This window comes from Labrus mixtus, chromosome 4, assembly GCF_963584025.1.
Source record: "Labrus mixtus chromosome 4, fLabMix1.1, whole genome shotgun sequence".
In the NCBI taxonomy this organism is placed as follows: Eukaryota; Metazoa; Chordata; class Actinopteri; order Labriformes; family Labridae; genus Labrus; species Labrus mixtus.
The window spans coordinates 17483440-17506781 of record NC_083615.1 but is presented as its reverse complement, the minus strand read 5'-3'; the positions used below and the strand labels follow the sequence as shown (position 1 = coordinate 17506781).

The window sequence follows — 23342 nt, the reverse complement described above, 5'->3', positions numbered from 1 at the left end:
TCATTAGTTTTTTAAGCAGTTTGTCAGTTTAGCTTTTATTTTGTACAAATTAGTTTAGTTAGTGTTTATTAACTTGAGGGTTAGTTCTATTTTGTTCTTTCTTTTTGTCTCTTTATCATAAATGAGAGAAGATTCTGAGAAAGTTTTCAAGCAACTTCCTCTTAAAAAAATCCCCCTTAAAATATTGAATAAGAAAGGGGAAAACATTTCCTCAGTCTGTGGCACCCTGATTTTGGGGTCACAACCTTTAACATTTGGGAACCCCGGGATTAGATCATGACATCACACTGTCATGTGTTAAGACTGCTTTAGTGTTGCTGCACTCATTATGTGGATTAACTTTCAAAGAACAGCTAAGCCGCCCTCTCTTGTGTCATACTGCGTTTTTAAAAGACTAGTGTCTGAAATAATAGTAACTGTTTTACAGTAAAATGTGAAATAATTGAAATGGACATGTTTGCAAGTATGAAGATGTGTTTCAGCATTTGAATTGCTGCAGGGCACACCTAGAAATGAGACCTCGGTGTCAGTGGGTCCTCCCTGCTAAACTAAAGGTTAAATTAAAAGAAAAGCAAAGAAAGGTTTTACTGACAATGGTCCGGGTCATACACATTTTTTAACGTGTTGGCTTTTTGGATGTACTTTTGTCTTTTTTATTTTTACTGGCTTGTTCTGCCTTGCCACAAAACCAATCGCCCTTTGGGGACAAATAAAGTCAAAGTCAACTTTATTGTCAATTTCAAAATATGCCAGACATACAGTGGAATTGAAATTGTGTTTGTCTCTGTCCCGCGGTGCAATACAGCCAAAATAAGGTAAAATAAGATGAAAGTTTAATTTGTCAACTTTTAAGAGTCGTATAGTGGCAGTCTCTTGGCTCGATGGTGCTGACAATCCTGGAATAAAGAGGCAACAAACTGCTGCTCTGAAATAAGTAAAAGTCATGACAAATTAACTTCAATTAACTCATTACGTAAAGGTCAAAACCACATTCAGCCAGAGACTGGGTGTGAATGCTGCGGTGGCATATGGATAGATGTCGGCGGAGGTCAGTGTCCTGCAGGTCCCGCTGCTATGTTAAAGCCTGTCAGAAGCATTAACACCAAACTAATCTGTCCACCAGCTGCTTCTGCACGCTGCCGTATAAAACATGGAGCGGAGGCCACACATGAGGAGTTAAAGGACTATTCACAGCTCACACAGAACATGCTTTGTGACAATAGTGACATCCTGCTCGAGTCCCATAGAAGCTGCACTGTTCTGTACAAAAACATGACTCAATCTGAAGTACTGGACAACAACAACATCCTGGAAGTGTTTCAACACACCTAAAGATAAGAAGAACGCAGGAACTATGTTGAGAGTGGTGCTAGAGAAAACTTTAAGGGTTCATCATCTGACAAGCAGGAAGTGGAATCAGGGTTTAATTTAAAAACAAATCCAACAAGAGGGAGGGTGTGAATGCTGTGGTGCTTGAAGACTGTGGTTCTCAACTGGTCAGGACCCAAAGGTTGGTCAACGAACAATTTTCTGTGGGTCTCAAATGTGCGCCTAGCATGAAAAAGTGTCAAGAAGTCTCTGAAGCGCTTTTTAAACATGTTTGTTTTGTTCCATCTCTTCCTTCTGTTGCATGTTTTGAACCATCTGAGGTCCAAACTGCACCATTTTTCATTAAAGAAATGAGACAGGGGGCGCCAGTAGCCGAGTGGTTAGTTGGCATGCCTGAAACATGTAGAGAGGCTGAAGTCTTTGAAGCGGGCAGCCCAGGTTCAAATCTGACCTGTGTCTTTCCCGTATGCTATTCCCCGAACTCTCTCTCTCTCTCCCCCTTATTTCTGACTCAATCCACTGTCCTGTCTCAATAAAGGCACAAAAAGACCCCCCTGATGATAGACCAGTGGAGAACCACTGCACTCAGCCTTACATATCTTTTAATCATTTTAAAGAGAAGGGGTGAGGCTTTGAGATTAGCCCACAGTGTGATTCTACCTCGCCAGTATTTGATTTATTATTTTTCTTTAAAGATTAATTTATTCGCTTTTTTATGCTTTTATTGTATGGATTTGACAGTGGCTAATGTTAGGGGCAGAGAGAGTGGAGAATGACAGACGGGAAAAAGCCACATCGGCTCAGAACCTGGGCCGACTGCTTCGAGGACTAGTACGTCGGGCACGCGCCCTAACCACTCGGCCACCAGTGCTCCCAATGTAATTTATCTTAATCTAAATGGCCAACCGGGTACCCAGTACACAGCCTTAACACGTTCCCAGGTGCGCACAGTTGCAGGAACATACCATGAAAAAAAAAAAAATCAAAACACATTGGCACACTGAAAATAACCTTTACCTTTTCTTTTTTCTATGTCGGACTTTTCTGTCTTGTGCAAATACATGTGCAAATAAAATAAAACAAAAAATTCAAAACAATCTTGTTCATTTTAATGTCTAAAGTGGATGGGCATCAGTTGACACATTGGGAGACTTTATTTTGTGTATTCAGGTACTTCCCTGATGGTACCACTAGATGGCGGTAGACTCCTGGCCCTCTAACCTCTCCTGTGGTTTCAGCCCCAAACTGCACACAGAGCAGAAACATGATCAAACTTCAGCTGCTGGAAAAAAAGGCTGTAAAACGTTACATGAGGTACATCAGAGCAAATTATCACATCAACATGTGTGCACATTTTAGCACCACATTTTTAACCTCCAGAGCGGGGAAAGTGAGTCATATCATATTTTGAAAGAAGAGGATGATTATCGGTACTTTGTCGAGACAACCTGTTGTTGTTTTTTAAATACATGACTAAATCGGCTAAATCGGCACTGATCCAGATAGTTTACATGCTAGAAAAGTCTTTTTTTTTTTGCAGGTCAGAATATATTTCCTCCCACAGTCCAAAGACATGCTCGTTAGGTTAACTGGTGACTCTAAATTGTCCGTGAATGTGAGTGAGGCTTCTTTATGTCAGCTCTGTGATTGGCTGGTGAACAGTCCAGGGTGTAACCCCGCCTCTCGCCCAATGACAGCTGGGATCAGCTCCAGCCCCCCGCGACCCCGAAACAGGAAAGCGGTAAAGACAATGGACTGATGGATGGAGGTCAGAATATAGCTTTGTTTAATTTCACAGGAGTTATGGGGCGCGTCCCATGTACAAAGAGCTACAGTCCTGAAAGCGGCGACCCGGGTTCAAATCCACCCTGTGGCTCCTTTGCTGCCACCCTCTCTCTCTTCCTCCCTGATTTCCGACTCTATCCATCGTCCTGTCCTTTTAATAAAAAGGTATAAAACACCCAAAAATAAATCTATAGTCAATAAATGACTATAAATGAAGGTTAAAGGATACATGTACTGATTCAGGCAGTTTGCATGCCAGAAAAGTAGTTGTTTATTTTGCAGGAGTTATCGCACTTTTTATTCATTTTGACTTTTTAAACTTGATAAAGTTCTTTTTTTTTCTTCTGCATCACCAAAGCGGTAACGTGAGAGGTTTAGAGAGACGTGAGGAGTGCCTGTGATGACGCCCTCTTCCCAGAAATATTCCTCTGAGGCCCAGTCGTAACTTGGGCTCTTTTCTCTCAGTCTGCCGGCGTAATTGAATCAAAACTGCTGCAGAACGGCGTGATGGGAGTCTTCATGTCTGTCTGCGTTGTTTCCTGTTCACCAGCCGGTCCCAACAGATCAGACAATCACAGCCCTTTACTCAGTGATTGGCAGTGATTGTGGGGAGAGAGAAAGAAAGTCTGTCCGGATCTTTTCAGCCTTCTTTTTCATTCTTCACACTCTTTTTGTAAATGATTCTGCGTTTCTTTCCTCTCTCAGACGACCAGCTTTCACTCTGTCTTCAAGTGCGCTCTTTTGGAAAGGCTTCAAACACTTCTGACTGTCCAGCATGTTTCAACAAAGCAATTCAGCAGGAAATTATCCTCTGAGCACCATGTCAGTATGAAATACATTTAATTACAGCATTGTCTATGGATGAGGAAATATGTTTTAGTCCAGCCTAGAGCCCCATGACATATATGTCAGCCAATATCTGACAATTCTAGATTCATCTTTAAAGGCATCTGTGTTTTCAAATGTCCGATGATATACATGGTGATGACCCGGTCACCAGGCCACTGGCAGTCTTTGGCTTGCCGCTGTTTTTCTGTCGGTGTGATTGCTACAGGAGGTGTGTCCTGGCTGGAGGCTCAACGACAGAATCGGCTGCACCTTGGCATGGTGCACTCCTGTCTACAAAAACTTTTGCCATGACCCACATGAGTCATATACAGATGTGTCTGTATATGCACATTTTGAGCAACAGGGCTCTCTGCAATTTGCACCAGCGCTTTACAGTCATGTGCACTTAACCTCCTGTCTCTTTAGCACTTTACCCCTGATGGTAACTTTATTCCTGGCTTGTTATGAGCCAAATCGCATTCCCACTTGTGTATTGTTATACGTGTGTCTTTGTTCACTAATGTACAGTTTATGTTGTTGTTTGGTTTCTGCTTGATGTCGTGCTCTCTGTGTTTTGTGATTATCTATGTAGATTTGTATGTTGTGTACCACCAACCTGCTGGGGGACTACAGATGAAGTAGAGCGGGATTTTCCAGAACAACTTCACCAACCACCAAGGTGCATGAAGAGTGAAAGGCTAGAAGAGGTCAAAAAGCGCCAGCAACACTTGTAGTATGAAGATGAACTTTATGAACAAATTAGTGTTGCAGTAAAGCCCAAATTCCCCTCCTGGCAATCAGTAAAGGATATTTTAAATGTATCTTATCTTTGCATTATCATATCATTGCAAACTGCAACATGTTGCTCAGTCCACACAGAAAAAAAGCGGTGTTCATTTCAGCTAAAAAAAAAACCAACAACATCAGCCGCCATATCAAGAATTACTCGATTTCTCTCCCATTAAAATCGTTCCCATTTGAGTATCAAACAGTCTACAACAGAAGAACATCGTAACATGCAAACTGTTCTATAAGTGTATGTGTGAGCATATCTGGCCCAGGTTTTTAACAGCAAAAGCCTCTGCATTACTTCAGCATTACGATCATCTTTCCCTGAAGTTTGATCAAGCTTAATGCTGATCTTTGTAAATGCAGCGTGTTTATGTAGGTGTGAGGGAGGTCTGAAACTCTGCTGGTTGTATGGAAAAGCTTTATGGAAACCACCCTTCCTCTGTGTCTCCAACACTAACATCCACCTGCACTGCTCAGCACTTCCAGTATTTCTGCAGCTGGCAGGAACTGTTTCAGCTCAGCTTCTGCTGCAGTCAGTCAGTCTCTCTCTGTGTGTGTGTGTGTGTGTGTGTGTGTGTGAGATCTGACTGCTTGTTAAGAAACATCACTCAGGAGGCCCGGCTTTATCTGTGAATGTAAAATGATCCATCAGCGGTTACTAAGAAGGAAAAACAGGCAGACAGTCCAACAGTCTCCCCGATCAAAAATAACATTTTGCTACGAGGCACAAAGGACGCATATGTTTCAACATGAATATCACTCAAGCGGCAACCTCCGGTGTTGAAAAATGAGGCAAATGTAGAAGTGCAAAAAACTGCATTCTTTCAGGGTCGGCTTGAGCCTGTCCCCGGAACTCACATACACACCTCATTAAAAAAAGCCTGTTTCAACAGTAGAAATTGTTATTGGCTAGTTATTGTCCTCTTGGGCACACACTGTCGGGAGTGTGAGTTATGGCACAAGGCTGACCTGATTGACATGCGGGCGCGGTGTAGCAGTTTGTCAGGAGGCCTGTAGTAACTCGCCTCAGCTCCAGCTGTTAGTCTGTCCTTGGGGCGGCTATGGCTCAGTTGGTCAGAGTTGTTGGCTCTCAACTGGAAGGTCGAGGGTTCGATCCCCAGCTCCTGCAGTAACATGTCTGATGTGTCCTTGGGCAAGACACTTAACCCTGAATTCATTGGCGCTGCATGAATGGGATTAGCTACTTCTGATGGTCTCATCATTGCCATCAGTGTGTGAATGTGTAGGTGTGACATGCGGTGTAAAAGCGCTTCGAGTAGTCAGAAGACTAGAAAAAACACTACAGTATACAAGCTCTTGTCCATTTACCATTTACTGTTAGGAGACAGGCTGAGACAGGATTTCCAGCAAGCCTCCAGAGCCCCCCCCCCCCCCCCCCCCGTAACAGATGTGTGATGTCGCTCATTCATACTATATGGTATAACTTCACCATATATTTGTGCAGTGATTTGGAGTTGGTTGTTTAAGTCCATTTCTTCATCCCTCCCAAGCTGCATCCAAATCCTCCACTTTGCAGATATTTCCTGATATTTTATATTTTTATATTTTATATTTCTTTCATGATAGAAGCGGGTGGACTGATGAAAGAAGCATGCTTCTGGCATGGCATTTTTGGACACTGTCTGACACTTTTTGCGCAGATACAATCAGGGGAAATGAAGTCAGCATATCGTCCTGTGGCTCTGCTCTCACTGTGTGAGTGTGTGAAGTCGTACAACCAAAATATCAACCGTGCCAGAAAATCATCAGACCTGTCGGGAGCAGCTGATCTGCCATCGAGCCTCAGAGTACTGCACGACGGATGACGGACGATCGACCTAAATTAGTCATACAACTCAAATATCTGGTCTTACTCGGGCTGAAATCGTACAGTGTACGCCTGGCTTTAGGTAATCATTAAAGTATTAAGATTCAAAACTCTGCCTAGCATGGATGATATCATCAACACGACCACTCCCGGATGCTGTGAATGTTTCAGACTATTTCCTGCAGCATTCACTGTTTCTTCAGCTCAGCCTGAATTCCTGCAATTCTGAGTAGACATTCCCATCCAGGTATGGGTATATACTGTATAGTCAGAATTGATCAACCTTTAAAAACACTTCCCTTTAAATGCAGCTGATCAGTCCCAAGTTGCTTGCCATCCTAATAAACTTGAGTACATTTTTATTGGCCTCCCACTGAAAATGTATAGGTCTAGAGTTTTCTGCATGTTGCACCAGTTTCATTGGAGCCGAAAAAAGGCACAAAGCAAGCTAAAAAGTTCAGAGGGATTTAATCTACATCTGCAGTTTCTGCTCAGTTGTTCCCTCCGGCGAGGTCACGGGTTGAAGGAATGTACCTTGATTGTATCTACAGTTTGTGTTAGCCACTCCACAGCTGGGTTGAGCTGATATTGCTTTACAGCTTTAAGGAAGTGTGGTATTAAAGTAAACTTTGGTTTAGAGTCCGCCCTGTTGGGGCAGCAGTAGACTGATGATTCTGTACATTTCTGATGTGCTGATGCCGAGGTCAAGCTGTATCGAGAGTTGGTGTAAAAATGTTTTCTCAGCTGGAGTGATACAAAAACTACATGTGGAGACAACACCTTCCACAGGGTCGTTGACACAGCCATCAATCTCTGCTGTAAATTGTGTGCAGAGTAGCAAGGTTAGCATGCTAACAAGCTAAACTAAGATGGTGAAAATGGTTGATATTTGATCTGCAACACTTAATTAGCATCATCAGTGTAAATATTGCTCCGCACAGGCTGTTCATCTTGTTCAATTGTTCTCTGCAGAAATAACCCTGCAGCCTATTAACGAAATTTAAGATATCCTCAAGTTTGAGTGATGGCGTTTGACGACCCATGCTAGCTTTAAAGGGACTAGTTTGGCATGTTGACAATACAATGATCCATCAGTTTGAAACAGACCAAAAGTCGAAAACTCGAAGGATAAAATGCAGACGCAACTGAACATAATGTCTTTGAGTTTGTGATGTCACTGATGAGTTTTGCCACAATAAAGAGTTCAAACCTAGGTTTTTTTATTGCTGTGGATGGAAAATGTCTCAGGTATCCTTCGCTAACAATTGGTCTTTATAGTCTAGAATATTCTCTCCTCTGCTGTTTGGTCCACTGATTAAGAACTGCCTGTTTGGGCACTGATGAGGAGGGGCCAAACCAACAATAGAGGGGCATCAGTGCCCCCGGGAGCATCCAGGGACCTGAGAGAAGGGGGGGTCAGAGACACAGAGGGACAATTCAGCCGAACGTCGGATGGACAACTTTCATATCTGAAGTTTAAAACACACAAGAGAAGAGAGGAATTAACCAACAGGAGGACCGTGATCCTCAGCACCAAGAGAAGGGGCGAGAAGGTACGTCATATTTTTAATTACGTTTTTCTATGTCTTCTTTTCCAAATATTAAAAATAAAGCAGTTATGATGGTGAGATAATATGATTTCTATAGCTATGATCTTTTAGTGGAGGACTGTCATGAAAGTCTGCCTCCATTGGTGATCTTTGAGTGTGACTAATTCTTCTTAATTGGCTCTTGAAGTCGTACAAATTAAACAATGACCCATATACCGCTAACTTGAGTTAAAGCATACAAGTGTTTATATCTTCAAATTTATTGCGAGGCTGCATAAACACTGTTAATGGAATTGGCAACGAGAAAGCATCGAAAGTTTTTTTTTTTTTTTTGGTTGGCCGTTAGTCGAGGCAAGAAAGCTTTGAACCTTCTGTCTTGCTTTCATCATATAGCGATACTGTTTTAGTTCTAAAATGATACCTGGATGGTTTGGTTGCTACAATACAAATATTTTCACATTAAAGTAGCAATATGTAGAACTGAATGAAATGATAAAATGACCTTACTCTATGATCAGACATTAAGGAAACATGCTATGTTGAAGTGCTGGCTTCTCTGACAACAATGCAGCAGCCAGTATGTCCTCCTTCTAACTTTAGATTCTGGTCCTGAATGCTCTGGATTTGTTTGGACCAGAGAAGGTAGGCGGTTTTAAGTCACCCCCACACGACTGTTTTGGATGCCCCTCGGTTTGCTAGATATGAGAGCAGTTATCAGGTCAAACCAACAGGTGTTGCAGCGATGGAAGCGGGCAAGAGAACTGGTTCAGATAGAAGTGATTGTACTCGACCTAAAAAGCCTCTGCATGTTTCTAATAAGCTCCACGAGCAGAAACGTGCTCAAACTAGGATCAATATTGGAGATGCTTTTGAAAAATGGAGAGAGGTTAGAACGCAGAAAGGTTTACAGACCGATGCAGAGCTGGATAAACACTGAAGCTTCAGTGTCCAGCACATAGCATCCTGCATGAGCATCGACTCTAGAGAGGATTGGGCGGGGGAGACAGCTCTCTACAATGTTTAGAATTTAGACTGCAGTACCCATTTTAAACACTAGGTGTCAGAGTTACATATTGGTCCTATGAATACATATTGTTAATTACCCTATATCTAGAGATGTACTTGCTGCAACGTACATATTCATACATGTATCATTCACAAATATTACATAAATTATCCTGAAAATAGCCATTTTGCATGTTGGAAACTGATAAATTCTATGCTTTAAGCATATTTTCATGCTTAAAAAGTCCTTTTTTGTTAAGTAGAATATAAAATACAGCATTTCTGGGTTGGCTGCATTGGAGAAATAATCACCAGTGAGCTCAATTTTGAAAATATCCTGTTTAGAAAAACATATAAACCACTTTAAGACAAACTGAGACTTGATTGCTGTTAGGATGTGTCCTCTTTGGATCCATATTGTCGACAGTGTGTAAAGGGAATTTTAACATTTAAACAAAGAAAAAGCCCCTGAAGAAAATTCTCTACTCCGGCTCTGAAATGTGAAAGTAAAATGTAAAAAGCAGCTTCACAACGTTGCAGCAGTGAAAAGTGTCTGAGCACTGGTGTTAATAAAACCATAAAATCACATCTGGAAACTGCAGCAGAGAGACCGCAGCCTGAGAAACCACACGTGAACATAATCAAGACTCTACTGAATCCTGGAAATGAACCAGATAGAGTCTGTGTGTGTGTGTGTGTGTGTGTGACTGTTTGACGTTTTGACATTTCAACAAGCAATTAGTTTGAGGCAGGCCGAGGACTCAAATCAGAGCCAACTCAACTTTGTATCTTCGAGATTTTGAATGAAAGTATGTCACACAATAGTATACTCTACGTTTAACAGTCACAAAGGGAAAGCATTGGACTGAATATATACAAAATCCTGATGATTTAGTTATTCCTAGCGCCTTGCTAGTAGTGGAACCAGAACAGTCACATTTTTCCTGTCAGTGGTGCCACAGATAAGGTCACAGGGTTGTTTATATTTACAGCGGTTTCTTTTTATGGATCACACAAATCCAAACTCAAATTCCTACAAATCTTGCAGACAGAGGAGTTGCTCTGCTGGATGTGCAAACATATTTCTGTCTTAACTCGGAGCATGATGGGATTGGAGTTTGAACATGGAAAAATACTTCTTCGTGAGTGCACAAAAGTCAAATTTCATGGTAAGTAAACAGTAATCCAATCCTGTTTGCTACTTATTTTATATTGAATATTTTTTGCAGATATAGGACCCAAACAGTCATGTCAATTTTTAATAATTCAACTGCATAAAGGTGACATATTCTCCTCCTCTTCAACCAGTTTAAATAAGTCTCAGAGCTCCTCAAAACATGTGTGTGAAGTTTCTTGTTCTAAATCCACTCTGATCCTGTATTTGATCATGCCTATAAACCCCTCTATTTCAGCCCTGCTCAGAACAGGCTGTTTCTGTGTCTGTACCTTTAAATGTAAATTAGCTGTGTCTGACCACGCCCCCTCTCTGGAAGTGCTTGGGTGTCTGGGGCTTTCTCGCTCCATGTCCTATTGTTTACGGTGAGAAGGCAGACTCAGAGGGCAGAACAAACACCTAGCTGTGGGAGTGTCACCCACCTGGGGGAGGGGTTACTGCCCTTTGTGATGTCATGAAGGGAAAATCTCCAAACGGCCTGTTTGAGCACACATTTTCTGAAAAGTGGAGCAGGCAAAAGACGGAGAGGATGGACTTTTCATTTTCGACCATTGGGGGGTTTGTAGACAGACTAGATACACATATTAGTGTTAGAGGAACATGGTGGAGTGGATTTTGCATAATATGTGACATTTAAAGGTACGCAACTGAATGGAATTATTTTCTCATAGACCAGAAGGAGGAGGTGCAAATAATCAAAAGACCACAATTAAAAATAACAGGTGCAGAGCATATGGCTCTGATATGGGATATATATACTGTTTAGTATGAATACAGAGGCATATACAGTGAATAAACTGAAAAGTGCAGAAAAACATTTAAATGTTTTCTGTTTCATTCTTCATCACAGTTTGTATCAGGTTGGATTATCCGCAGACCTTTTCAGATTCAGATTCTGTCCTTGGTTTCAGATGTCTTTATTCAGGGTCCATTAAGTATCGGGTCAAGACATGCGGTCTGGAGAATTAGTCAATTAAGGACTTGATGCACAGCCATCTCGCTTACCCACAAAAACACACACTCTCACACACACAGCTGTGTTGTAGACACGTTTGTAAATCCACACATGCATCATCTAATGTACATGTTGGGAGTCAAATCAGCAGTCTGACTCAGACTTTCTGTGGTTTTCAAACCCACCCACAGACACACACCTACACACAGACACACACACACGCACACACACTTCATGATATGTGGTGTGGCTACAGAGCGACAGTCCCTCTGTCTCTGGTTGTTAGACATTAACACTAGATAATTAACTGCTAATTCAAGGTTGGATTCATATTTTCCAGAGAGCTGGTAATGACTCAAACACACTCACTGAGACCAAAGACCCCCGAGTATAGCATCACCAAAACTGCACACACGGCTCTGCCAAAACACAACAGATAAAATCCAGCTAAGGGCAAGCTTGATAACATCCACGCCCTCCCCCTCTGTGCTCCCTCAAGAGCCGTAGTAGAAACTATGTCGTCTCATGTCTCATTCAGCGGAAAGTAAATTCACAGTATAAACTCCATCATCATGATGTGCTTTGAGTGTGAGCTAGTGCACGCAAGCGGTAGAGAGCGAGCAGGGAGACAGGGAGGCGTGTGATTGGTTCATCAGATTGGTACCTCATGGTAGACATTGGTTGAAGTTTTTACAGGCTTACAACTGATACAGAAGACGAATTTTCTTCATTCCTTTTACAGAGCACATGAGTTATTCATTTCTGTCAGGACCTAAAGACAAGTTCAACCTAAATCTTAAAAAGTGTATGTGGAGGAAATGACCAACCATGGCTTTAATAGGTGTAATGTTTGGCATGGTCTCTACACAACATAAAAGTATTTACAATGTAGGCCTAATGAGAACTTACAACAAACAAACACGAGTGATAACATTCCCAGATAATATATGAATAAGATAATCTACCATTAATGACAAACGCTTTAAGTTTCCAGCTGGTTAACTCATCAAGCTAGCTTTTTGAAAGTGTAAAATAATCATAGCCTAAAACAAATTCACAGGATGCTTACACGACCATGCCAATATGTTTGTGAAAACAACGCTAAAAGTGTTACCTTTTGCAGTTAACATATTCTATCGTCATAATCCTGGTAAAAATTAGCATGCTAAAAGACGCTTAACTTCAAGTTTTTCTCCATCTCCAGTACTCTACTGAATGAATACTCTCTAAGACACATATCAAGGGGCGTTCAGAGGTAGACGCATTGGCCTGGTGCCGTCTGGTCAATATAACCAACATGGATAAACTAGGGGCAAAGGAGTTCTAATTTCTGGTAACACAAAAGTATTCCAACATTTGACTTTGGTCAGTATGTAATAAATCAATGTAACTATTAAAGGCAGTAATGTTGTAAAGTTACAAGTTATTTTAAAAAGCAACGTTACCCAACACTGGTCATTTGAACAAATTAAAAGAGTTGACCCAAAGGAACATGTTGGATCACCAAAGTGTTTCCAATTCTTCCACTAAGGTCAATAAATGTCCAAAATACATTTTAATGCAGTCCATCCCATGCGAATAGTTGTTGAGGTACTTGAGTCTGGACCACAGCGGTGGGCCGACTGACTGGCATTGCCATCCAGTGCTCGTAGCTCACAAGTGAACCTCCTTTCCTCATCTGGATCCAATTAGCCGAGTTCAGCAGCTTTTTACCATTTTGTTGTGTCTGTCTGAGACAAAACTGAGTCTCCTGTGTCAGTTTGGACTCAGATGCTGATTTTGGGGGGTCTTTCTTGTGGTTTCATGCTGCGGTGTTTTTCAGAGATTCGGTGGTTTCGAGGACAGCCTGAGTGGCTTCACCGCACTTTGTTTGTCTTGGATCAGTAGAAAAACCATCTAGCTCGGAGAAACTTGTTAGAGACACAGCCTGGGGAAATGCTTTCATATGCTGAGCCGGACAACAGGAAACTTTTTTTGATGAATTACCACCTTGTAAGATGTTTTTAGGGGTTACATTATGACAGTTTATTAGTCCTCTTTCTTCCACCATCTTCTCCTAAAACTCTCTACAGACGAGAGCTGACTCCACTCTAGATCCACATGCAAGATTTGCTGGGATCATAAAGTTCTCATGCCATTAAAATCATCAGAGAACATCATCTCCAGGCCGACGCTTCCTCAAGCCACCGGCGGTTTTCCCGCTCCGCTGCTCTACTGTACTTACAATCCCACAAAGAGAATGATGGGAGATTTTCCGTGGCTTCCTTGGAGGCAACCTCAGTGGCCATGTTTCCCAAGAGCCGGGTCACAATATCTTTCCCCCTGACTTTGGAAAAACTGAATTATGAATTACTTGCATGTGAGTGGGGGCGCCAAGGGCAATTATCTGGGGAGCTCTTGCATAAAGAGCTGGAGGGAACGCTGTGGAAGAATGTCAGAGAAGAAAATAAAAAGTCAGAGCAACAAAAGAGGCTGAAACTGTCCTGAATATATAACAGAATGAAAAAGGATTGTTAAGCTTTATAGTTGTAGCTGTAATCTTTGAAATGCTTAATTCTGAAACTCATACAAATCTTACAGACCCGTCCTTCCCTACATGCAGAACCTGCGCTGTGCGGAAGGCCTCATCATCAATGGGGGTCATCATGATTGTGCAAATGTTTGCAGAATGAGAAATATAACTAAAGGTAATGTTCCATCCAGTGTTTCCTATACGCATAAACTTTACCTGAATGTCACAAACATGTAGCCTTTATGATCAATTCGTCTATATTTAGTCTATTTTTCCATTTATTTTTGGAGAGATGACACGGAAGATATTTCTCTCAAATCATGCAGGCCTGAACTACGGTGGCCAGGAGGTGTCAGAAGAATAGATATCCAAAACACTTTGCAAAGAGCAATGACAGGAATGTTTAAAAACCGGATACTTACAAATCTGTGTTTAAATGATGTAAGGAAAAGCTGCAGTTGATTTGTTTTCACAAAGCAGAATTATTTGTCTTTTAGGTATAATAGTGCTTTCACACTTGCAGAAAACTCCTGAAAAGCTCCTGATATTTGCTGGGACAATATCCAGTGCGGTCCTCCTGAAATTATCTAGATATTTTTAATTTTTTTGAAGAATGGAATCAGAATCTATGAAGCCAGTCCTGCAGGAAAGTCCACAGCAGGACCTCCTGACTGAAGAGTCACTTAGTTATTAGTTATTAGAGAGTAAAGTTTACCCTGACTGTCTTCCCTGTCCAAAGCATCTCTTACTTTGGGAATCCCTTTCATCAAAGTCCTGCTCCCTGTGAGAACAGGGGAGCTTTGTGTTTTGTTGTGGAATCTGGAGCGTTCACTTCAGCGCTCATCTCTCATGTGTCATCGTACATTATCTCTGCTCGTTCAACCTCACAACGTGTTTATTTTCTCTCTCAAACATGTTGATTCTCTTGTCTGCCTGTGCAGGACCACTAATTGCTCCATGAAGAATCGGGGGCCATGGCTGTGATGGAGCTCCGTCTCCTGGCTCTGGCTGTGTGGGTTTGCGTGGGAGTGGAGCTCCAAGTTCAGGGCGACCAGATGAAGCCAGCACGGGCACCTCTGATCCCCAACCGGCCTTTCGTCGTCGTGTGGAACGCTCCCACTGAGTCCTGCCGCCTTCGATTCAAAGTGGACTTGGACCTTAGCGTTTTCGACATCGTAGCAAACTTGAATGAAACCCTAAGTGGACCAAACGTCACCATATTCTACCACAGCCATTTGGGATACTATCCATACTTCTCCAACTCTGGGGATCCTATCAACGGTGGACTACCGCAGAACCAGAGCATCTCAAAACACCTGAGCAAGGCCCGCTCGGACATTGACAAGCTAATCCCCCACAAGGACTTCAGAGGCCTGGGTGTGATCGACTGGGAAAACTGGAGGCCTCAGTGGGTCAGAAACTGGGGCTCTAAGGACATCTACCGCAACAAATCCAAGGAACAGATTCGGAAACTTCACCCGAACTGGCCGGAGAGCAAGGTGGAGAACGAAGCCAAAGAGAGTTTTGAGAGGGCTGGGCTTGCATTCATGAATCTGACCTTGGCGTTGGCTGAAGGTCGCAGGCCAGACGGGCTGTGGGGTTTTTACCTGTTCCCGGACTGTTACAACTATGGATACAAGCAGCACCCACAAAGGTACACCGGTGAGTGCCCCAACATTGAGCACGTCCGTAACGACCATCTGATGTGGCTTTGGAAGGAGAGCACGGCCCTCTACCCGTCAATCTACCTGGACTACGAGCTCAAGTCCTCCCCCAACACTGTCAGGTTCGTCCACTACAGAGTCAAGGAGGCTATGAGGATTGCGTCCATCGCTCGTACAGACTTCACGTTGCCTGTGTTTGTCTACTCCAGACCGTTCTACGCTTACACCTTTGTGGTTCTCTCAGAGGTAAGTTGTTGTTAGAAAAATTAAGCCTCCAAACTCAAGGCTTCAAAATGGGAGTCTACAATAAATATGTGATGTCATCGCAGCCATGTCCACTTCTTATGAACAGTCGACAATCAAGACAAAAATGGGAACCTGATTAACTTCTAAATCAGACAATTTGTTCCAGTCAATAAAAATCTGGAATAAGCTTGTAGTCAACCACCATAACAAAAATAATTGCTTGGGAATTGGAAAGGAATAAAGTTATTGGCCAAACCTTTACTGCTTGTCCTCAAACCTCTCCTCTAGTTTCACTCTAGTTGAGTTGTTGGCCGTAATTTCAACCTTTCAGCTGATTTACAAACAACAGAAGAAGAGAAAGACATCCAGTCCATTTTGGTAAATGTTTACAGAGTGAACCTGCCAGTCAAAAGTTGCAGACTTTTTTTGGAGAAAAAGACAAGCTAAACTCAAAAACAGAAATGGTGTCTTGAAATAGCTGAATTCTAAAAGTCTACATTTAACCTTTAAGTTGTTCTCTCTGTCATGATGGTTGCCTGGCTGTCCCTGGTAGCTGTGTTTGTGTGAATGTCTCTGAAACGTTCTCATTATGCCATCACCAGAACAACTGACTCGAGTGTGTACTTTCATTAGTTAGTTATTTTTGAGTAGGAAAGCTGAAGAGACGCAGGAAATGTTGGGAGAATAGAGTGGGCGGTGACATGCAGCAAAGGGGTGAAGTCAGATTTGAACCCACAGCTGCTAGGACGAGGATTAAAGCCTCGGTACCTGGGGCCTGCAACATAACTGCTAGGCTATTGGCGGTCTCCTGAGTATATACTTTAAAGATGCTTTGAAAAGAAAGACTCTTCTCAGTCAACAGTTGGTGGGAAAATGTGAATCATTTTGAATTCCTGTATGTCTAAATAAATGGTTAAATAAGTAAATGGTTATATTTTAAATCAGGTGTTTGCTAGTCTGAAAGTGACTGTTATTGCATTTCAGAGTGACCTGATTCACACGATTGGGGAGAGCGCTGCACTGGGAGCATCAGGTGTTGTTCTGTGGGGATCATCAGAGTATGCACGGACACAGGTACAGTACAGTTACTACTGGTGAGTGAGATGGAAATTGGGAAAAATAATAACATCAAAATGACTTACAAAAATTAACATTATAAAGAATTAATCAAATATGATATCAATTCAATATGAAAACCATGCATAGAATAAGGGATGAATGAATGTTGGACGTGAATTTTTTTTCCTCTTGATTGGGGCGGCTGTGGCTCAGTAAAGTCGGTCGTTTCTCAACCAGAAGGTCGAGGGTTCAATCCCCAGATCCTGCAGCCACATGATCCAATGTGTCCCTGGGCAAGACACTTAACCCCAAGTTACTCCTGCTGCTTCGTCCGTGGTGTATGAATGTGTATGCATGGAAACAGTTAATACTGACACTTTACACAGCATCAGTGAATATTAGACCTATTTGTTCTCCCTTTATTGAAAACACTGGGAACCTTTGTTTTTAAAGTGTAATAACTGTGATTTTGTCCTCTGCTCTTTTCAGAGAAATTGCCTGACAGTGAAGAAGTACATCGACGGTCCTCTGGGACATTACGTCATCAACGTCACCTCTGCCGCCAAGCTGTGCAGCAAGGCACTCTGCAAAAAGAATGGCAGGTGTGTACGCAAAAGCCTCGACTCGGGCGCTTACCTGCACCTGAACCCGCGCTTCTTCCACATCCACCATAACCCGGCACCCAGGGGCCCCCGCTTCCAAGTCAGAGGTCACCTCAACAACCACGACATCCTGGACATGAAGCACAAGTTCACCTGTCAGTGCTACCAGGGCTGGACCGGGGTTTACTGCGAGATGCCTCAGACTCCATCACGTCTTCCTCCTCCACCTCAGCCCGCCATCCCTCTGCCTCACCCACGGGAGCACAGCCTGCTGGGAGATATCCTGCTCCTCCTGTCCCTCCATTTCTCCTGTCTGTGTGTCATCATGTTCCTGGGACTCTGTCTGATTATAAAGTGTCTGATTCTGTAGACACCAAGACTTCATTTTGGGACTGAAGAGTTGTTGTTGAGATAACAATAAAGATCTTTAGAAGGAGAAGCTACAATTAAATGTGTGACATTGTGCTCTGCAGTTCCTCAAACGTCCACTAGGTGCTGCTCCAAGAAAACTGCTGTGAAATGTGTCGGGAAACACTCAAACTTTAGAATTCAAACATCAACAAATACAGTCATGTTTTTGTGTATAGGTCACCTTATGTTTGTCTCTAGGAATTTCAATAAAAGATCACATTTGCACCATTTTGCTTTTTTAAAATTGCTCTACCAGGGAATAAGTCCTGTAAGGCCCATGTCCACCTAACGTTTTTTTTTCTGAGCGCATGCATCTTTTTAAAATCGTTATCAAAGAGTAGAGAGCATTTGGATCAGCAGGCGGCGCCCCAAAGAAAAAACGCAGCTCCCAGCGTCCTTTTTGTGCGGTTAAAGTTGAAAATCTTTCCTATTGAGTGTGTTATGTGGACTTGAGTGTCCCGGTTCTGAGCCTTATCCTGGTTTTCATCATCAGGGTAATGGTGTTTATATACACACAGAGAAACCTGGTTATTCATATCCCTGTATGCATGACAAATACAAGTATGCCCCTTTCTGATTTCTGCACCTTCTTGGTGCAGGCGCCAGTGATGTTTATTTTTTTACAACAATGTGGCATTTGGATGCTTCTCCCATTTAAATTTACAATTATATTTATTTCATTTATTACCTAGAGAATCCAATCTGGAGTTTATTTTGTTGGGCAAAAGCACAAAATAAATATTATTCTCCTTTAAAACAATAAGTAAATCAAGTGAGACAGTTCTGTCATATTACAGTCACACTCATTTGTCTCGTGTTGGATAATGACTGTAATGAGGCTGACTTCACAGACGGCTCTTCATCAGCCTGCTGACAGTTGGGTTGTGATGGAGAAAGTCAGCCAGATGAGTCACGGCGAGCTGCTGTAGGCGGTTTAACAATAGTCCCAGGAGAAAGGGAGGAACAAACACAGCTCAGGGGGGACGTGAGGAGGGAGGAGACGTTTCTGTAGCTTCATGATCCATGTCTGTTGAGTATGTGAGGATTACAGAAAGTGCTAAAGTCAGCCAAATTAAAGTCTTAACTTCACTTTAACAGAAGCTTTAGAGTTGTAGAACTAATCTGCAGCTGCTGCAGGATCAGAGAGCTCCTCCATATCAATGTTTACACTTTAAATTTAAAGGTCACATATTCTCCTCCTCTTCAACCAGTTTAAATAAGTCTCAGATCTCCCTAAAACATGTGTGTAAAGTTTCTTGTTCTAAATCCACTCTGATCCTGTATTTGTTCATGCCTATAAACCCCTCTATTTCAGCACTGCTCAGAACAGGCTGTTTCTGTGTCTGTACCTTTAAATGTAAATGAGCTGTGTCTGACCACGCCCCCTCTCTGGAAGGGCTTGGGTGTCTTGGGCTTTCTCGCTCCATGTCCTATTGTTTACGGTGAGAAGGCAGACTCAGAGGGCAGAACAAACACCTAGCTGTGGGAGTGTCACCCACATGGGGGAGGGGTTACTGCCCTTTGTGATGTCATGAAGGGAAAATCTCCAAACAGCCTGTTTGAGCACACATTTTCTGAAAAGTGGAGCAGGCAAAAGATGGAGAGGGTGGACTTTTCTCATCATTGGGGGGTTTGTAGACAGACTGGAGACATATATTAGAGTTAGAGAAACATGGTGCTTTAAGCAAAGGAGCTGAAGGAATACAACTTATTATTGTTTATGTATTTTAAAAAAATATTTGTAGTAATTACCTAAGCAAGTAGATTTTGGGAGGGTTTGATTATCTTTGACATCTTTTTTTGAGATGAATAACTAAAAAGTGACCGTTTTAAAGGAATAGTTCATTAGTCAGGGGAAATACAACATATTTAAATCCTTCTATCAGGGCATAACAGTTAAAGCAGAACTCAAGAATAATGCATTAAGATTTCTCTCTTAAATGTTAGAAATATGCTGATGTTATAGCATTAAGCTAAGAGCAACAACATGGGTTGCTCCATGGCATGGGTTTGAATCTGAACTTGGCCCTTTGTTGCATGTCGTCCCCCACTCTCTCTCCTCCCAATTATTCCTGTCTCTACTCAGCTGTCCTATCTCATTCAGGCAAAAAGACCAACAAATATTTTAAAAAAGAAAGCATAAAAACTGTTCATGACGAGCTACTGAGGCTCTGAGCTGAAACCGAGTCGGTTGAATAATTTTGGCAGCTCGGCTCTGCAGGAGTTATTATCGGATTATGATGATTGACAGCACAGGAAATAAACAGACTCGGCATCTGCAATTCACAGCCCTCTCAGTTTCATGTTGGAGTGTTTTTTCTTCATCTTCATCTGAGAAAAAATTGTTGTGAATGAAAGTTACATCAGAGAGAGAATAGTGCGACTTTATCAACATAGCTTTCCCTCTCGTTTCCTCCAGCTCATACGATACCCCTCGTTATAGAAATAAACTCCAGAGGTGCACAATTCAATCTGAAACACAACACCTGCAATTTTACAAACCACAGACTCTGTTTAGCTCCTGTACTCTGACTAATAACCATAATCAGCTTAAGTCTAGTGTCAGCACTCGCTCTGGATGTTCAGCTCATGTGCAGACTCAATGTGAGTTTGACGTTGTCTCTTAAAATGAGAGGGATGATGTTTTGGAGTTATTTACTTTTTGGTTGTTTTGTAAATTATGGATTGACATGTCCAAGCTGAAGTTTATTTTTTCTCATGAAGTGAAGTTGTTTATGTTGGTTGACCAAGGATGCTCCTCTCTCTCTTTCTTTCTGCATGTCAGTATCTGTAAATCTTCATATTAGTAAATGACTAACCATATATCTTTCTGGGATCTCCTGAGCTCTCTTACCTCATAGGTTCCTCTGGATTGCTGGTGGGGACAGCCTGCTGCTATCTGCCTATCCTTCTCCTTCTTCCTGCATCTCCCCCTATCCCCCCATTTTTCAATCCCTGCAGCGCAGTCTCAGCAAACAGCTGTTCATCATGAGTCCCGTTCTGCACGAGGTTGCTGCCTCTTTAGTTTTTTATTGCCACTGTAACTTTGCTAAATGTTGCTAAGGGCTCATGATGGATTAATTTGATTGATTGATTAAAAGAGGTTCTTTTTGGACACACAGATGTACTGCACCTCTAGAACCAAACCAAATACGTTAAGCTCATCTTGTCTGGTAAAGAAGAGTAACAAGATATGTTTGACTTGAAATTAGAAAGAAATTAACTGGCTTTGTAGTGTACTTTCCCTGTGTGTTCATGTAACTCTGAACATCTGAAAACTTATACTATTTACAAGTCAAACATTTAATTTTAGGGTACATATTCAAAACAGAAAAAGACAGATTCATGTATATTCATATTTTTGGTAGGTATTTGTTAAGCGACAACTTGGAAGTGCAGTTCCTTAAATGGCCACTTGAGGCTGGCTCCAAAAGTGAGTCAATCCCCATAGAGTTATAATTTCACAACTTTACAACGGAGTCAAACATGTTTAAAGCCTCGACCAAAAACAGTTTTCTCCAAAATCAGTGGTTCTCCACTGGCATAGTCTCAGCACCCACCACCAACTCCTTAAAAAGAAACCGCGACCCCAATTTTGAATATTTATCAACTAATGAGATTTTCTTTGTGAAAAATTGTGCAGTTTGGACCTCAGACAGTACAGAAAAATATGACAGAACAAAGAAATGAAACTAAACAAACACGTTTTAAAAGTGATTTTTTAAAAACTTCTTGACCCCACTGGCAAAATTTCACGACCCATGGAAAAACGACTCCACGACCCACTTTTGGGTCCCGAACCACCAGTTTAGAACCATTGGCCTAAATCACTTACCAGCCATGAAAACTATACACAAACTGAAATAAATCACATCAAAGTATGCTGGTCAGGGTGTGATCAATTTCAGTGACGGATTGGTCCTGCTAGGCGTTGCTCTTGTCCAAATATGGTCACTTATGACTGAACAAACAAACATGGGGTTGGCCAAAATACCAGTTAGGATCACAGTTTGTAATCACAGTTGACTTATAGGGAAAAAATCCCGTCTCCGTAATAACAGAATCAAAACAACATCAACCAAGAACCTCAAAGGTAACTGTTGAAACACACGGGATGTGATGTGACAGGATTTCAGACATCCGCTCTGATTGGCTCGTCATGAGCCGTTTCCTCGACTCAATCAGCAGCATCTTGGTTACAGGCTGGGAGGGAAAGCAACTAAATATTTTTGACCCTCGTACACAAGCAATTAACCAGATCTAAACTGTGACGAGTTATGATCCAGGTGGATAAGATGTCTGAACTTCAAAAATGCCAGATGGAAACAACATGTGAACGTGCTGCTTATTTAGGAAAAGATGACTTACCATGTGCAAACACATCATTTCATTATTTCAAAATTTAACGTACACTGTAAATACAAAAAGTCATAATAACATAAAATTCTAAGTTAGTTTTACTTCAAGTCTTTGGAAATGTTGTGTTAACTCAATATAATATGTTTATGTCACCTCAATTGAAAGTTTTCCAACTTTGAAAAGTGATTCATATTAAGTTAAAAATGGCGAGCTCTGTCAAAGTCAGTTAAATAAGAATGGATTACAGCCAAAAACATCTTAATATGCAGTCGGAAAAACATCAGTGATAAAGGTAAAAAATGGACGAAGCACCAAGGATATCGTCCAATACAGTTTAATTCATGGATAAACCACCATAAAGCATCACCTCTCTGTTTTAAATAAAACTTGTAAACTAAAAGTGGTACTAAATATGGATAGAGAAATATATCACCGTCCTAATTCGTGTGATATTAATTATCCAATGGCTGGTGCTGACACTAAAACATGATGCTCTGAAAATAATGAAGAAGAGACGTTAGAGTGAGGGCCTGCACATGAAAGAGTGCCCGAGCAGTTGGGGTTTCGGTGCCTTGCTCAAGCGCACCAATTTCCAGACTAGGTCCACACCGGCGACCCTCCGGTTCCCAACCAAAGTCCCTACAGACTGAGCCACTGTCGCCCAAACATCAGTATATTCAACTTCTAAACATGACTAGTTTATGAAGAAGCGACATAGAAAATGTGTGATTTTTTTTCAAGCGCCGTAATAAAACAGTAACTCACTTTTACCCAATATATCATAATTACAGACGGTAACAGACACTGACCCTGATCACCAAGTGGATTTCATGGCCCAGACTGAACATCAACCCTGTACTGCAGCCCTACTCGTGGTAATCCTTGGACGAGCAGAAGTCTATCTTTATTTGAGACTGGAGCTGAGTGTCTGGAGAGGATTAAAATTCTGCTTATCAGAAAATAAAAACTAGCACTTACAAAAGAGGGTCTCAACTAATGTCTTTCAAAGATCCTACATCCAGGTACCTGAAATCAATGCAGAACCTTATGCTTCCATCCTTCTTTGGTATGAGCATCATTAGGTTACACCACTCGATGATCCCCAGGGACAGCATCAGGTTAACCTCCCTCATCAGTGAGGCCAGCTGGCGCTCAGGGATCCTGTAACTTAATCTTCTCACAGAAGCACCTTCTCTAACAACAATGTCATGTTCAACAATATTTGTTCTCCCAGGATTCTCCT

General features: G+C 41.9%; 1 protein-coding gene across 1 annotated transcript; it reads left to right on the top strand.

Moving 5' to 3' along the window:
- Nucleotides 1–7987: 7987 nt before the first annotated feature.
- Nucleotides 7988–19388, top strand: hyal6 (hyaluronoglucosaminidase 6). The gene is made up of 4 exons (XM_061037087.1): nucleotides 7988–8115; nucleotides 14700–15668; nucleotides 16653–16742; nucleotides 17217–19388. Exons 2-4 carry the CDS (start codon nucleotides 14733–14735, stop codon nucleotides 17697–17699), a joined length of 1509 nt encoding a protein of 502 aa, XP_060893070.1. The 5' UTR covers nucleotides 7988–8115; nucleotides 14700–14732; the 3' UTR covers nucleotides 17700–19388.
- Nucleotides 19389–23342: the final 3954 nt, after the last annotated feature.

What these genes read in the sequence shown, in the direction of transcription:
- hyal6 (XM_061037087.1), top strand. Translation starts at nt 14,733, where the DNA reads ATGGCTGTGATGGAGCTCCGTCTCCTGGCTCTGGCTGTGTGGGTTTGC. An exon ending in CCTTTGTGGTTCTCTCAGAG is followed by an intron (nt 15,669 to 16,652) that starts GTAAGTTGTTGT and finishes ATTGCATTTCAG; the next exon opens with AGTGACCTGATTCACACGAT. An exon ending in CAGAGTATGCACGGACACAG is followed by an intron (nt 16,743 to 17,216) that starts GTACAGTACAGT and finishes TGCTCTTTTCAG; the next exon opens with AGAAATTGCCTGACAGTGAA.